Source organism: Halichoerus grypus, chromosome 5, assembly GCF_964656455.1.
Source record: "Halichoerus grypus chromosome 5, mHalGry1.hap1.1, whole genome shotgun sequence".
Taxonomy (NCBI): domain Eukaryota; kingdom Metazoa; phylum Chordata; class Mammalia; order Carnivora; family Phocidae; genus Halichoerus; species Halichoerus grypus.
Window position 1 is genome coordinate 187,283,428 of NC_135716.1, and position 14,640 is coordinate 187,298,067.

General features: G+C 58.4%; 1 protein-coding gene across 3 annotated transcripts; it reads left to right on the top strand.

Annotated features, from left to right (window-relative positions):
* Positions 1-34: 34 nt before the first annotated feature.
* On the top strand, positions 35-14,631 carry NOC2L (NOC2 like nucleolar associated transcriptional repressor). 3 transcript variants are annotated; one of them, XM_036110199.2, is made up of 20 exons: positions 35-145; positions 1,203-1,506; positions 1,657-1,809; positions 3,236-3,410; positions 3,497-3,619; positions 4,301-4,421; positions 4,508-4,598; positions 5,530-5,608; positions 5,735-5,845; positions 6,287-6,400; positions 7,122-7,310; positions 7,598-7,737; positions 8,376-8,487; positions 10,098-10,211; positions 10,578-10,679; positions 11,649-11,792; positions 11,940-12,053; positions 13,044-13,176; positions 13,546-13,650; positions 13,960-14,631. In XM_036110199.2, exons 2-20 carry the CDS (start codon positions 1,481-1,483, stop codon positions 14,064-14,066), a joined length of 2,253 nt encoding a protein of 750 aa, XP_035966092.2. In that variant the 5' UTR covers positions 35-145; positions 1,203-1,480; the 3' UTR covers positions 14,067-14,631. The 3 variants fall into 3 exon arrangements, with proteins under 3 accessions (XP_035966092.2, XP_035966089.2, XP_035966091.2); XM_036110196.2 differs by lacking the exon at positions 35-145 and adding an exon at positions 528-668 and having other exon boundaries at positions 1,107-1,506; XM_036110198.2 differs by lacking the exon at positions 35-145 and adding an exon at positions 528-668.
* The last annotated feature ends 9 nt before the right edge of the window (positions 14,632-14,640 follow it).

Consider the following 14,640-nt stretch of genomic DNA (forward strand, 5'->3'; position numbering starts at 1 on the left):
ACAGCACTCCAATCTTCCCAGTCAATGTCCGGGCGCCCCGCCCGCTTTCTCCTCCAGGAAGCCCCCGAGGCCCCCCCGCTGCCTACCTCGGAGAAGCCTCCCGGACCATCCATCCCCGCCAATTCATTTAAGAAGCCCCGCCCCCGTAAGCACCCTGGGCCCGCAGGTGGGAAGGCCCTGCTGCCCCTGGGGCCTGAGGCAGCCCGGTACCACATCCTGCCTTGCCCCCTTTATGACCCCAGACAGACCACTTTGCCTGGCTGGCCTTTGCTGGGTTCGCTCCATGAACCCCTACACGTACCAGGCCTTGAATTGGGCGCTAGCTGCGGGGAGGTGGGGTGGGGTGGGGTGGTGGTGGTGGTAGGGTGGGATGGGGTGGGGGCGCAGGGTCTGGGGGACCTGCCAGGAGCCACGCCTGCTTCCAAGAAGGCTGTGGGATCTGGGGTCTCAGGACCACAAACCCTTGCCCTTGGGGGTGGGGGGGGGTAGGAGGGCATAATCTGGTTTTCCCACCTCCTTTCTTCTAGCAAGGCAACCTTCCAGCCACTGGGCCTTTGTACCTGCCCTTCCCACAGCCGGGGCAAAGGAAAAGTGGCCATTCCTGCCCGGCCCCATATTGTGGATTTAGGCAAATTCCCAGCAGAGGACTCGGTGGACCTAAGTATCAGGTGCAGTACTTTCGGGAAGATTTGGCCAAACGGGCTTCGATAACAGCTCTGGGATCTGTCCACTGCCCCCCACCCCTTGCTGTGGACTGTCCAGTGAAGTAGAAGTGACTCTCATCATTCTGATCCTCATTTGATCCAGTCGAGACCGGCCTGGCCATCAGAGTATCATTTTTTTGGCGAATTGCCGCCGCCCCCCCCCCCCCCCGCCCCCATGGCATTGCCTATTCTACTAGACTGCTTTTCCTGCGAGACTGTTGGCTCTTTATTATTGATTTGTAAGAGCTCTTTGCATAGAAGTCCTGTCTGTCAAATGTTTTCACCTGAATGCATTTTGTCGTGCATTGACATCCCCACAGGCACGTGCTTATGGAGCTCTGGGGAGGCTGTGGGCAGGGCTGGGAGAGGGTGCCCCAGGTCCCATGCCTCACCTTCCCTCAGATAGGTGCCGCTATTACTCCCTCGTACCGGGAAGGACACAGATTTGTGAGCAGCAGGTCAGGGTTCCACCCTATGCAGTCCTGCCCGATTTTCGAGATCTACAGCCCGACACTCAGCGATGTGTGCGGGAACCGTGACTGAACCAGGCCTGCGCCATTAGCCTGCATCCGCCCTGCCACCCTGGGAGCCCAGGGCACAGAGGATGTGAACGCGCCCTCCCGCCTGGATGCCACCAGAGCCACCGTTAGAGAAACTGAAAGCCACCAGTGGGGCGCGGCGGGGCGGGCCCGGGGGCGGGGCTGGCCCGGAGGAAGTGCTGCTAACAGACGGCATTCTGGGGCCGGAAGTGGGGCGCACGCTGCTGTCTGGCAGTAATGGCGGCGGCGCGGGGTGGCAAGCGGTAAGTTGAGGGTCTGAGGACCCATTCGGCCTTCCGGTGGGTGCTTATACCCAAAGGGGCTCTCCTTGTGCATCTCCGTGTTCCTGGTGCAGCAAGGCAGGGGCATGCCGGGCTGGCGGGGAGTCCTGACTGCGACGTCGTAACCCGCAGGCGCCTGGCAGAACTGACAGTGGACGAGTTCTTGGCTTCGGGCTTTGATTCTGAGTCTGAATCGGAGTCCGAAGGAGCCCCAGAAGCAGAGACGCGGGCGGTGTTTGGAGCCGACCGGAGACTGGATGGGCTAGGCGGGAGCCCCTCGTCCAGGTGAGCGGAGCGTCTGCCTTGGGACGTCTGTAAAGCCAGACCCTTTTCACTGTCCTGGCCCACCCCATCAGATGGATGGGGATCGCTCCTGGGGCCTCAGGGACCTCCGACCCCTCCCCCAGACCCTTCGGCTTATTCATTCTTGCTTCCAGTGTTTGCTGAGGCCTTGCTCTGTGACGAGCCTTATTTTATTTACTTACATTTTTAAAAGATTATTTGAGAGAGAGACCGCGCGCGCGGGGGGCGGGGTGGGCAGTGGCAGAGGCAGGAGAGAAGGAATCTCAAGTGGACTCCCCGCTGAGTGCGGAGCCTTCTACCGAGATGACGACCTGAGCCGATCCGCAAGCAAGAGTCAGACGCCTAACTGACTGAGCCACCCAGGCGCCCCGACAAACCTTATTTTAGGTGGTGGGCATACGTTGGTGCATAATGAAAGGGTCCTTTTCTGGTCTAGAAGAGCTCATGCAGCCCGGGTGAATCAGACCTATGGTAGATTAGAAAAGATAAGTGTGGCAAACAGTAAAGAAAAACGCAAAGGGTTAGATAAATAGGGAGCATATTGGGGGGTTCCTGTTGCTGTTTGGTGGAGAAGGACCTTTGAGGAGGTGGTAATTGAACAGAGACCCGAGGGAGGAAGTCACGCAGACAGGGGAAGAATACTGTGGTGTTTCAGGTATCAGGAACAGCAGAGCTCCTGAAGTGGGAGCGGATCTTACACAGGTGAGTGTCTAAGGAGGAGTGAGGGGGAGAGTAGTAGGAGGTGAACCTGGAGAGATGATGGTGGAGTCAGACCTCGCAGGCCGTTTATAAGACCCGTACAATGGGAAGTTATCTCAGGGTTTTGAGCTGTGAAATAATGTCACATGGCACTAACGCAAAGGTCACTTGGGTTGCTGTGTTGAGAATAGCTTGGAGTTGGTGGGTACGGAGATAGGGAGAGACCACTATGGTAATTGGGAGAATTGAGAGATGGTGCTGGTTTAAGAGGAGGCATGAGGGGCTTTGAAGGGGTTTTGCTGAGGAGACCTCATGGCACTTCGCATGCTGGGCGTAAGAGATAGAGAGGCTGTCTTTCACTTGAGTACCGGGAAAGATAGGGTTACCGACACCTGAGATGGAGCAGAGTGCCAGCAGAACAAGTTTGGGAGAACCACAAGTTCAGTGTTGTATGTGTTGGGTTTGAAATGCAGGTGTTGAAGCGTGTGTAGAGAGGCTGTCGGATATGTGAGTCTGGAGTTTAGGGGAGGGGGGATCTGCTGAAAACCAGCAGTTGTCGGTAGCTCTTGTGGAGGTTGCAGATCAAGCCCTGTAGCTTCTTTGTGGAGGCTGGCAAGCTTACAGTGTGGAGGACAGGAAGCCTCATCCCTTTTCCCCCACCCCTGTGGGCTGTGCCTATCCATTGTACTTGATGCCCCCACCTTCTCAGCCGGCATAAAGGTCGAGCATCTGAGCATAAGGACCAGCTCTCTCGGCTGAAGGACAAAGATCCCGAGTTCTACAAGTTCCTGCAGGAGAACGACCAGAGCCTGCTGAACTTTAGTGATTCAGACAGCACTGAGGATGAAGAGGAGCAGCTCCACTCTCTGCCAGATACGCTGGAAGTGAGGGCCTAGGCAGAATTGGTGGGGGCAGGGGCACACTTATGGCCTCTGCATCCTGCTCCAGCCTGGCCCTCTGTCTGGTACAGGAAGCAAGTGTGGAGGGGGAAGATGCGGATGAGGATGGGGGCCCCAGAGGACTGAAGGGGAAGAAAAGGGATTCTGCTCCTGTGACCCTTGTGATGGTTGAGAGATGGAAACAGGCAGCAAAGGTGAGAAGTGGCATAGGGTGGGCAATTGGACACCCCCACCACCCCCACCCTGCTTTAGGAGTCTGCCCTAGCCTCATTTCAGTTACTTGGATCTGTGCAGTTGGGAGGAGGTAGGTGGGAGGAGCCCTTCTCTGAGCACTGGCACTGGAGTCCTATTTAGCACCAGAGAATCTCATTTAATTCTTTCTTTATGCGGAGAGGCTCCAGGATTGCATTCTGTCCTTCGGTCAGAGAGTCTAGGGGCTCTCCTCTCTTCCCCTCAGTTTCTCTCTCAGGCTCCCTGCTGCCTGAAATCCACTGTGGGCAAGACATAGTGTCTGTGCCTTTGCCAGTCAGTGGAGCCAGAGCCCTTCTTCCCAGGGTCTTGCATTGGTTTCTGCAGGAAAAGGAAAGGACAGAGGGAGAATTCTAGATACCACCTGTCACAGGTCACCATCCAGATCTGGGACCCTCAGCCTCTCCCGTATGGCCCTGAGCCAGGCTCCCTGCCCTTCCAGGAACGTTCTGGACTCCTTTTTTGTTCCCTGCATGTGGCTCCATAACATTGCTTCCACGTCTCAGAATGTGGGCAAGGGGCGCCATTTTCTCATAGAGCAGGTTTCTGGAGCTCTGGTTGCCTCATGCTCTGTCTGACACAGCTGATTTCTCCCCCAACATTTTGGGTCCTCTTAACCCCTTTAGCATCACCTTACTCCGAAGCTGTTCCACGAAGTTGTGCAGGCATTCCGAGCTGCTGTGGTCACCACCCAAGGAGACCAAGAAGGTGCTGAAGCGAGCAAATTCCAGGTCACGGACAGTGCTGGTGAGCTCGGGTGAGAGGACATGGGATGCAGGCTCTCTCTTCCATCTTCTGTCCTGTGAGTGGCATCTGTGGTCCCTTCACTGCAGTGTTCAACGCCCTGGTTACCTTCTGCATTCGAGATCTCTTTGGCTGTCTCCAGAAGTTGCTGTTTGGAAAAGTCCCAAAGGACAGTAGCAGGTGAAAGGGAAGAGGGGAGGTAGGGAGGCGTAGTCAGGCCCCTGCATTGGGGAAGGCAGAGGCGTTGTGATCTAGGGGTCCTTTCTAGACCCAACCAGGATAGAGGGATGTTGAAGATAGAGCCAGGCCCTTTGCAGGGTTCCTGGGAGAGGCTGGGCACTCGGCCGGTTGGGTGGCTTTGTCCTTCCTTCTTTCTCTTTTCTTTCTGAGAAGGTACATTCTCTACCCAGAATTTTTTAGGGGGCCCAGAGTGTGTGCTTGGCTTTGCACCACTAGTTTTCTAGGTCAGGATTCTCTCTTTTTTGTTCTCTTTTTCTCTCTTTAAATGGATATCTTGTCTACTTCTTCGCTGTTTGCTCTGGGAGGTGTGTGTGCCCGTAGGTAGGGGCCTCTTCAAAGCTAGTTTGGGAACCTTAAGTTCCACATTAGAGGTACATTGAGTAGAGGAGGCTGTGAAAAGTCTTCAGAGGGGAGAGAAGAGCAGCAGACCTTTGGTAAAAGGGGAGGGACATTTGCCTGAGAGGGTCATGCAGCCACATGACTAGGAGGTAGTAAGGGCATGAAGGGTCAGACTACCCCCAGACACCTTGCAGAGGAAGAAAGAAGACTCTGGGGAAGGATCCTGCTGTTACTACCTGAAAGGGAGGCATGGGGCAGTGGCGGACCTGGAGACAGGAGTATCTGGGTCTGGTGGAAGTTGCCAGGGCTGGACTCGTAATCAGGAGGGGGCAGCCTTGTGGAGGTGGCCCTGTCGGAAGGGGGCAGGGAAGCTGACAGGTGAGGGTGGTGCTGGCATTGGTCAGGCATGGACTCTTGCACGAAGGGGGCCGCTGCACTGAGAGAGCAGTCACCATGAAGGGTGGCGGGTTTTGGCAGAAAGCGTGCAGTGTGGGGCTTCACCCAGGTGGGTGTGGGTTTGGTCTCTCTGCAGGGCGCTGCAGCCGTCCAGCAGCCCGCTGTGGGGGAAGCTCCGGCTGGATACCAAGGTCTACCTGAGCTCAGTTACACAGGTGCAGTTCTAGTGGGGGAGGGCCTGCTGTGTTCCACGGGGCTGGCCACGGCCGGTGGTCCAGTCCTTCCTTGTTTCCCAGACGCGCGTGGGTTTGGAGCCTCACGGCGTTCTCCTGCTTCCCCAGCTGGTGGCCTGCGTGGCGGAGGCGACGGTGGCAGCAGCTGTGCTCCAGCACGTCAGCAGCTCCGTGCCCTACTACCTGACCTTCCCCAAGCAGTGCCGCGTGCTGCTCAAGGTGCGCAGGCCCCTCGCTGTGGCGGTGGGGTGGCGGTGCGTGTCGCTGCCCCTCACACGTGCCCCACTCCTAGCCAGAGTGCGGCTGGCATCTGTGCCCATCCCCACCCTACCCTTGCTTGGGTTCTGTCTCCGTCGGCCCTCTGCTCTTGGGGCTGCAAGACCAGTCACGTGAGGTGGCAGCTTTCTGATGTTTCTGACGAGAAATGAAGCAAGACGTACTTTTGTTGTTCTCTAATGTGCGTTTCTGGATCTGGGCGTCGTGTGTTTTTGTGGTACTGCCTTCACGGGGTTAGTTTTATGTTTTGTCACTCCCTAATTGAGTTCTGGGTGCTTCTCTCCTGAGGTGCTTTGGGAAGGGCTGTCTCCCAGCAGTGACCACAGGGGCCTCTGGCTGGGCTTGGGGAGGCTGGGGCAGGCAGTGACCTCTTGCCTTCTGCAGAGGATGGTGGTCCTGTGGAGCACAGGTGAGGAGACGTTGCGTGTACTGGCCTTCCTGGTCCTCGTCAAGGTCTGCCGGCACAGGAAGGACGTCTTCCTGAGTCCTGTCCTCAAGGTAGTGCTCAGGCCCGGGGCTCCTGCCGCTAGTGCCCCTGAGTCTGTGTCCATCGGGGTCTGGGCTGAAAGTCTTGGCCTGAGGGCTGGAGAGCTGCCTTTGTGGTTGGTGCCCTTTGTTGGCACTGTGGCTCTGGGCTGACCCCCACTGTCATCACAGTTCCCTCCCTGAGAAGTTGGGGACAGTGACAGGGATGGGAGCTCTTGGCCCCCTGGGGCTCCACATGGACAGCTCTCTCCCTCAGTGGATGAGGACATCAGGTGTGGAGAGGGACGGGGACCCCACTGTCGGCTGCAAGCTTGGGGTGGCCTTTCCCACGTGGAGTCCCTCTAGAAACCCCTGCATAGGCCTGGCACATAGCTGGGGCTTTTCTACATCCCTCCTTCCCAGTCCCTCCATGGTGTCCTTGCCTCTTCCTGCAGTTATTCATGTGGCAGCTTCCTTGGCACTCCACTCTACCTACAGGACCCCTCCTCCTGGCACTGCAAACTTTGTGTGGGATTGGTGGGTGTATACGTGTGGAGGCTGAGCGGCAGCAGGGGGCCCAAGAGCAGGTGCCGTGTAGGGAGAGGGGTCTGCAGCAGACATGGCCAGACTGTGGTTCCCGCCAAGGCAGCAGCTGTAAGGGAGAGGCCCAGGTGTCTGGCGGCGGCTTGGAGCTGGTGGTGGGTACCTAGGACCCTGGGAGCTCAGGTGGCTCTGACTGGGGTCTTTCTGGCAGCAAATGTACATCACGTACGTGAGGAACTGCAAGTTCACCTCTCCCAGCACCCTGCCCTTCATCAGCTTCATGCAGCGGACCCTGACCGAGCTGCTGGCCCTGGACACTGGTATCGCCTACCAGCACGCCTTCCTCTACATCCGCCAGCTCGCCATCCACCTGCGCAATGCCATGACCACACGCAAGAAGGTGTGTGGTTGTGCTTGTGGGGTGGGGGATGGCCCCAGCCTGACCCGGCTGAGGGCCTGGGGCCTCCTGGAAGCCTCATTCTCTTGGGAGAGACAGCCCAGCATCTTGGTGGGGTCAGGGTCCTTGCTGGGGGGGCTTTGGGAATGGGTGGCAGGTGCAGGGGGGAGGTTGGGTAGGTGGGCACAGTGCTGCTGCTGGCTGGGATCCTGCGCACGTGGTGGGTGAGGAAGAGCTGGGCCGTTCCAGGGGCCCCGCGCTGACCTGGAGGCGGACTTGGCTGTGCCCAGGAGACCTACCAGTCGGTGTACAACTGGCAGTTCGTCCACTGCCTGTACCTGTGGTGCCGTGCGCTCAGTGCCATCTGCCCCGGTGAAGCCCTCCAGCCCCTGATCTACCCCCTCTCCCAGGTGGTAATCGGCTGCATCAAGTGAGTCGGGTGGGCAGGGTCGCCCTGAGGGCCGAGGGAGGCTGGGGTCACGTGGGCTGTTGTGGGGGTCAGGGTCAGGGCTACACAGGGAGGCATCCTGGGGGGCCAGGGAGGAGCTGCTTCTCCAGGAGGGTCTGGGCCATCCCTGGACCCTGGGGTCTGTTAGTTGGCAGCGCCTGAGGAGGGACTGGGGATGGTGCGGTCTGTGGCCCAGTGTCCCAGACTCGTGCGTTCTGGGTGATGCTGGGTAGAAAGGGCTGTGTGCAGTGGGAGGGAATTGGTTCTTGGACAGAGCAGGGCTGTGTGGTATGCCACACGTCCGTTGTGATTCCTGAGCTTTGGTCTGTGGGGGTGGAGGAGCTGCATGTGGCCGGGCGGCTGCCGTTGTTGGCCAGGAGGGGTCGCCCCTGAGCTCCTGAAGGGGGAGCCTTTTAAAGCATGGAGCAGGGAAGAAAGGAAGCCTTGAGTGAACCATCTCCCTTTGCCGCCCTCCTGCACTGAAATGAAATTAAGTCAAAAGTCATTTGGGGTGTTCCCTCACCCTGACAATTGAGTCATGGGCAGCCAGGCCAGGAGGGTGGTTTGTGGGGTCTGTGAGGCTCAGGCCTCTGCTCACCCTTGCTTTCCCATGCTCCCAGGCTGGTCCCCACTGCCCGTTTCTACCCCCTGCGCATGCACTGTGTACGTGCTCTGACGCTGCTCTCGGAGAGTACTGGCATCTTCATCCCAGTGCTGCCCTTCGTGCTGGAGGTGAGAGGGTACCCGCCACCAGGGTGGGGTGGGGTGGTCCAGTGTCTTCGTGCTGTCCTCGGAGGCCCTTCTTGCCGTATGTGGACCGTGTGTTCTGAGATAACGGTACTTCCCGAGTGCTGGTTTTCTCATTTGTAGAGCAGGTTCTGGGAGGGCATCGCTCTGTGCAGTGCCTTGCCACCTGCCCAAGCTGGTGGTGTGTGTTGGTGGGCTGGAGTGGCAGTGAGGACACGGACAGCTGCCCTGCAGGGCTGGCCTGAGGGGGCTGGTTTTAGGACACACTTGGGTCTGTCTGGTCTATGATAATGACCAGGAGAGCTGGGCTGGAAGCCTAGGTCTGATTCCAAAGCTGCATTCCTTTTCCTGCACACTCCTGTGTGCATTTGTGTGTATGTGCACGTCTGTATGTATACATGTGCATATGGGTGTTTGCATGCCTGCACATGCGTGTGGCTCAGGTGGGGAAAGGTTGTTTGACTAAAGCCCAGAAACCCACTAGGGGTTAGGCCCCAACCCACCGTATACTTAGGACTTCACATCTCCCTATTAGAGAGCCTTAGTGCCACCCACCACTAGATGGGCTGGATGAGTGTCTCAGTGTGGTGTTCTGTGTGTCACAGGGCTGTGCTCTGTATCTCCTACCAAGTAGGAGAGAGAAGGGAGCCCCTGGAGGGTTCCTATTCTGATTTCTTCTAATTTAGCACAGCTCTCATACTGACTGACCCCTGCCTCAGCTCTGCTTGGCATGTCCCTTCACACCCAGGGGTGCAGGTCTCTCCTTCCCAGAGAAAACAAGTCAGGAGGCAGTTTCTGCCCTGCCCTTCCTGGGTGGGTGGGAAGAGGTATTGAGAGCAGCGACCCTTCCCCCCTCCCCCCGCAGCCCAGGCTGAGCCAGGTTTGAGAAAGGGCAATGTTCCCTTAGGGAAACAGTTTGTTATACCACAGTCGTGGGTGATTTTCATCTGGAGTTGTGTTGAGCTCAGCTGGGAACCATCATCCCCAGCTCTGGTATCTTCGGTGTTGGCCACCCGTCCCCTTCAGAACAACATCCTGGATCACCTCTGTGCAAGGGTGGTGAGGAGGGGCCAGGCTTGGCTCCCACTCTGCTGCCCCCAGGGCACCCTGCAGCCTTCAGCCTTCGGACCTAGGGGTGGGCTTCTCCAAGAGGCAGAGGCCGATGTACGCAGCCTGTGGTCTCCGTGGAGGATGAGGGAGTGGTTGCTCCCCAGGCCCTCGTCGGAGATCCTCCCAGGGATGCAGCCCTGGGGTTGGCACCGGTCCTCAGGGGTGCAGTCACGGGTGAGGACGTTGCAGTGACAGTGGCTGTGTAAAGGAAGGACCTTTCTTTGGTTTTAGGAGGGAGTCAGTAGCATGTGTGTGCTCCTGGTCCTACTCCCATCAGCCAGATCCCCACTCTAGGATAAAGTGATTCCCTTGGAGGCCAGAGCTCTGCAAGGCAGGGGGGTCTGTGGGCCCACAGGACTGGCACTGCATGTGGCTGCTTGTCCCTGGTTCCAAAGTGGGTCTCTAAGGACCCAGGCTATGGCTAGAGTGTGTGGTACAGTGAGGCATGAGGCACAGCAGGCCAGGCTGATGTGGTCTTGGGACAGGTTTTCCAGCAGGTCGACTTCAACAAGAGGCCGGGGCGCATGAGCTCCAAGCCCATCAACTTCACCGTGATCCTGAAGCTGTCCAAAGTCAACCTGCAGGAGAAGGCGTACCGGGTGAGGCTGGCCTCAGGCCTCCTGTGGAGGGGTTTGGGGAGATGCCTTGGGTGGGGGTCACAGCCGGACGTCATAGGGTACTGAGGTCAGTGTGTAGGGTGACAGGAGTCAGATGAGTGTGGACAGGAGGGGGCCCGCTGCCCTCCAGAGTTTGTGTGGACCTTCGTGGGTCTTTTGGGGTGGGGGGGAGCAGTGTTCCTTGGCCTCAGCTACACTGAGTGTGAGTGTGGCTTCTGGGGAGGCTGTGGAGTCACATCCTCCGGTTTCCACCCTGGAAAGTGAGCGGACACATTGGACCGCTCTGAAAAAGGGCTGAGCTCCCATCTTCCCACCCCTGACGTTCTCCTTTCTTCCCTGCTGCCTCAGGATGGCCTGGTGGAGCAGCTGTATGACCTCATCCTGGAATACCTGCACAGCCAGGCCCACAGCATTGCGTTCCCTGAACTGGCGCTGCCCGCCGTCCTGCAGGTGTGTACCCACTGTCTGGCTCCCCCTTCCCTTCCCGTCCCTTCGCAGATCCCTCGACGGCCTGCCACATAGCAGACGAAGCTGTCTTAATGGGCTCAGCTCCCCATTTATGTAGTGACTAGAGGGAGGCATCCTTGTCACAGCCACACAGGCCCAGTAGCAGAACCTAACCTCTGTCAGAGGTCCGTTTGCTTTCAGCCCAGATGTTTCCCATCTCAAGGAGGCAGGTGCCTCTCATGGGAAGGGCCAGGTGGCACTGCCTGTCCCTGTCTGGCCCTGGTGGGCAGAAGCAGCCCCGCACAGTCGTAGGCCTGCTTGGTGAGTAGGGGTGGGCTGCTCGGACCAGAACTGCACTGGCTCAGAGGCCCATCCAGGGACAGGTGTGGCTGTGTATGCAGGGCTCTATTTCTGGACTCCAGGTCCTGGGGATCGTAGTATGGAACAGGGCTTAGCAAACTGTTCTGGTAGCGTCAAAGGGTAAGTACTCTAGATTTTACAGTCATGTGGTTTCGTACAGCTGTTCAGGTCTTCGAGCCGATGTACAAAAAACCCACAGAAAGGTATACGTGAATGAGTGTGGACGTGTACCAATACAACTTTATTTACAGAGACAGGCTGAGGGTGGGATTTGATCTGGAGGGTAGATCCATGTTGCCCCACTGCGGCCTCCATGCCTCTGCCTGGCCTATGGGATGGGCCATCTGCTCTCCAGCCCCCGTAGGCCCCGGCAACAGCGGTCATGCAGCGCCCCCTTCCCCACAGTCTGGTGTGTGCACTTGGGCCCCACTCCCCAGCTGTGTGCACTAGGGCTCCCCAAGGCCAGACTTGTGCACTTGGGCTGTGAGACACATGAACCCATGTTCCCTGCTCCCCCACCACCTCCCTGTGGTCATGTGTGACCCAGACAGATGGTGGGGTGCAGAGCAGGCCTGTGTCTGGACCCTGACTGAGCCCCTCTTCCTTCTGCAGCTGAAGTCCTTCCTCCGGGAATGCAAGGTGGCCAACTACTGCCGGCAGCTGCAGCAGCTGCTGGAGAAGGTGCAGGAGAATGCAGGGTACATCTGCAGCCGCCGCCAGGGGGCCTCCTTCGGTGTGGCCGACCAGCACGCGGTGGTCAGTTGGGAGCTCGGGGGGGGGGGGGGGGGGGGGGGGGGGGGGGGGGGCTGGGCGGGTGGCACTGCCTGAGCGTACTAGTCAGTGCAGGGCTGGGCTTTGGAGGTTTGCCCAGGATGGAACATGATCCTGGACCTCTCCCCACAGGATGCCTGGGAGAAGCAGACCCGAGAGGAAGGGACCCCTCTCAGCAAGTACTACAGCCAGTGGCGGAAGCTGAGGGAGCGAGAGATCCAGCTGGAGATCAGTGGCAAAGAGCGGGTATGTCTGCAGGGGACGTTTGCTGGGGGGCGGGTGGGGGGGGATATGGGCAGGCATGACCACCTGGTTTGTTCTGAGACAAGGATCCAGCTCCCTGGCTGTGACTTTAAGATCAGAGTGGGGAAGGGGGCTTGTGGGAGGGGACAGTCCCAGGGACAATGTCAGCTGGATGGCTGGGGCCTGTTCGCAGCTGTAGCCTGTCCTGTGGCTGCTCTGAAGGGGCAGACGTCATGCAGAACTGGGTAATCGGCGCTTCTCTTACGACCTTCAGGAGGAGTCCCTGGAGGCCAGACTGGCTGGGGATTTTGGAGGAGGGAGTGGCTAGACTGACCTTGGACACCAGAGGATCGGCAGGAGGCACAGGAGGGGCTATGCTCTGAGTCTGGGCCTGGCCAGTGGGTGTGGGGTGGTGTGACTTGAGGGCACATGCTGAGTGGCATGCCTGTGTCTGTGTCTTTGCGCTCATGTCGTCATGGGTCTGCTGTCGTTTCTGGGATTGATGGTTGAAGGTTGGAGACAGAGAGGTGAGGGGCTGCAGCTGGGCCTCCAGCCAGTGGGTGTGATTCTACTTTTGATGGCACTTGGTGGCCAGTGTGTGGCTGGGGCCTCCTCACCTGCCTGGCAGGGCGACTGTCCAGGAGTCCTCTCCAGTGATGCTGACCAAGAGTTGGCTAGAAAAAGTGGCCAAGCAGAGTCTTGGCATGGAAGACTGGTTGGGAGGCAAAGCTTGAAGGGCAACGGAGGAGGGAATGGGGCACTGGGTTTGGATAAAGCCTGTCTTTGGGAATGTGAGGGAGAGGGAGACAGTAACTGTGGTCAGGGTTCTTGTTGCGTGACGCACGATGTGACCTAGCTGTGGCTGTGGGCTAAGCCTTTAGGTGGAGGGTGGGGCCCAGGGCTGAGACAGGGCAGGTTGGGGACCAGGCTTGGGTGGGCTCTCAGAGCCACCTGACCACCCTCACCTCCTGCTCTGATTCTGGGTCCTTCCAGCTGGAAGATTTGAACTTGCCAGAGATAAAGCGGCGGAAGGTAGGAGACAAGAATGAAGACAGAGTGGAATTTAAAGATCTCTTTGACCTGGACAGTGATGAGGAAGATAGTACCATGGACTTCTCAGAGAGAGGTAGGGGCCTGAGCTCCCTGTGGGGAAGGGGAAGGTGGACCTGGAAGGCTTCCTCAGACACCTCATGGAACCAGAAGGGGGTGCCAGCTCCCACCTTACCGCTCATGTTTGCTGGGACCCTTCTCCCACCACTCTGCTTGCTCTGAGGTGAGGGCCTCCTGGAATTGGAACACGTGTCCCCAGACCTTGTTCCCTCACTCCCACTCCTTGCTGGGCACTTGGGAGCCCTCTCCACCTGCCCCAAGGGGGCCTGAGGGAAAGGTGGGTGGGTGTGGGGTTGTGAGCCTGGCCCACCTTCCTGCATTAGCTTCCCCCAGTGTGCATTTGCTGGCAGACCCACTCCCATGGGCTCTTCTCCTTGGTCCCCAGGGATGCCTGGGTCCCCAAGAGCTTGGCAGAGGGTAGAGGAGGAGGAGGAGGAGGAGGAGGAGGATGGCAGCTGTAGCAGCCAGGAAGAAGTCGGCAGTTCAAAAGGTAAGTGGTTCCTGGGGGTGAGGGGTAGTGCTGTGGCCCTTTGAGCCTATCTGTCCAGGAGCCCAAGGCTATCATGGGCGTGGGTGCATGGGCAGGCAGGGCCATCGGGTGGGAGGATGGCTCTAAGCTGGGCCCACACCCCTCCTTAGGGATGCCAGGCCAGCTGCTATGTTCCCGCTGGTTCTGGCAGCCAGTAACAGCGGCACCAATAAATTAATTAGGGCTGTGATTAATTAGTGATGAGGAATCTCCAAGGCTGGCTTCTTCCTGATAAAGCAGAATTTATGTTGCCTTGGTCTCTCCCTGCAGATGGAGGCCCAGACACAGAGGCGGGCCTGGACCTTCGGGAGCTGTGGCGGCTGGCCCAGGGACCAGAGGATGAGTTGCAGGATCTGCAGCTCTCTGAGGAGGACTGAGGGCTGCCAGCCTGGGGACCTGTGGGGACTGCTGTGCAGTGCTCCCACCTCACCAGGCAGTTGGGCTTGTAGCTTCTTGGCTGGCCCTGAGCCTGGAGGTCAGGGCCCATGCTGCGGGGGGAAGGGCAGTAGATGGTGGATGGGGCTTTATTTTTACAACATGAGAGACCAGAAAGTACCGAGCCCTGCACAGATCCCTGGAGTGGTGGCTGTGGGGATGGAAACCAGCACCGTGGGGGCTGTCTACTGCTGCGCCCCACAGTGTTGGGTTAGATACATCAAGCCTGTGCGAGAAGCTGGTCTGGAGTGGGACTCTGCCCCGACCTCTCTCCCCCGATGGCAGGATGCGGAAAGCCTCGCAAGGAGCAGTCCCAGTGCTAGACAGAGCGAGCAGGCACGGCTGCGGCCATTGTGGCATGATGTGCCTCCTCTGTCATTCTGTGGTCTGTCTGCGGCACCCAGGGTGCAGAGTGCCCGTGCCTGGGCTCAGGTTTGGGTCCCCAGGCTGTCTGCACCTGGCTGTACTGCCACCCCCAAAAAGTTCTGAAAACTCTTTTCCTCTTAAGTCACATTT

Bases quoted from the DNA above. Each gene is read 5' to 3' on its own strand.
- NOC2L (XM_036110199.2), top strand. From the start codon at position 1,481: ATGGCGGCGGCGCGGGGTGGCAAGCG. The intron at 5,609-5,734 runs GTGCAGTTCTAG...CTGCTTCCCCAG, and splicing joins ACCTGAGCTCAGTTACACAG to CTGGTGGCCTGCGTGGCGGA. The intron at 6,401-7,121 runs GTAGTGCTCAGG...TCTTTCTGGCAG, and splicing joins TCCTGAGTCCTGTCCTCAAG to CAAATGTACATCACGTACGT.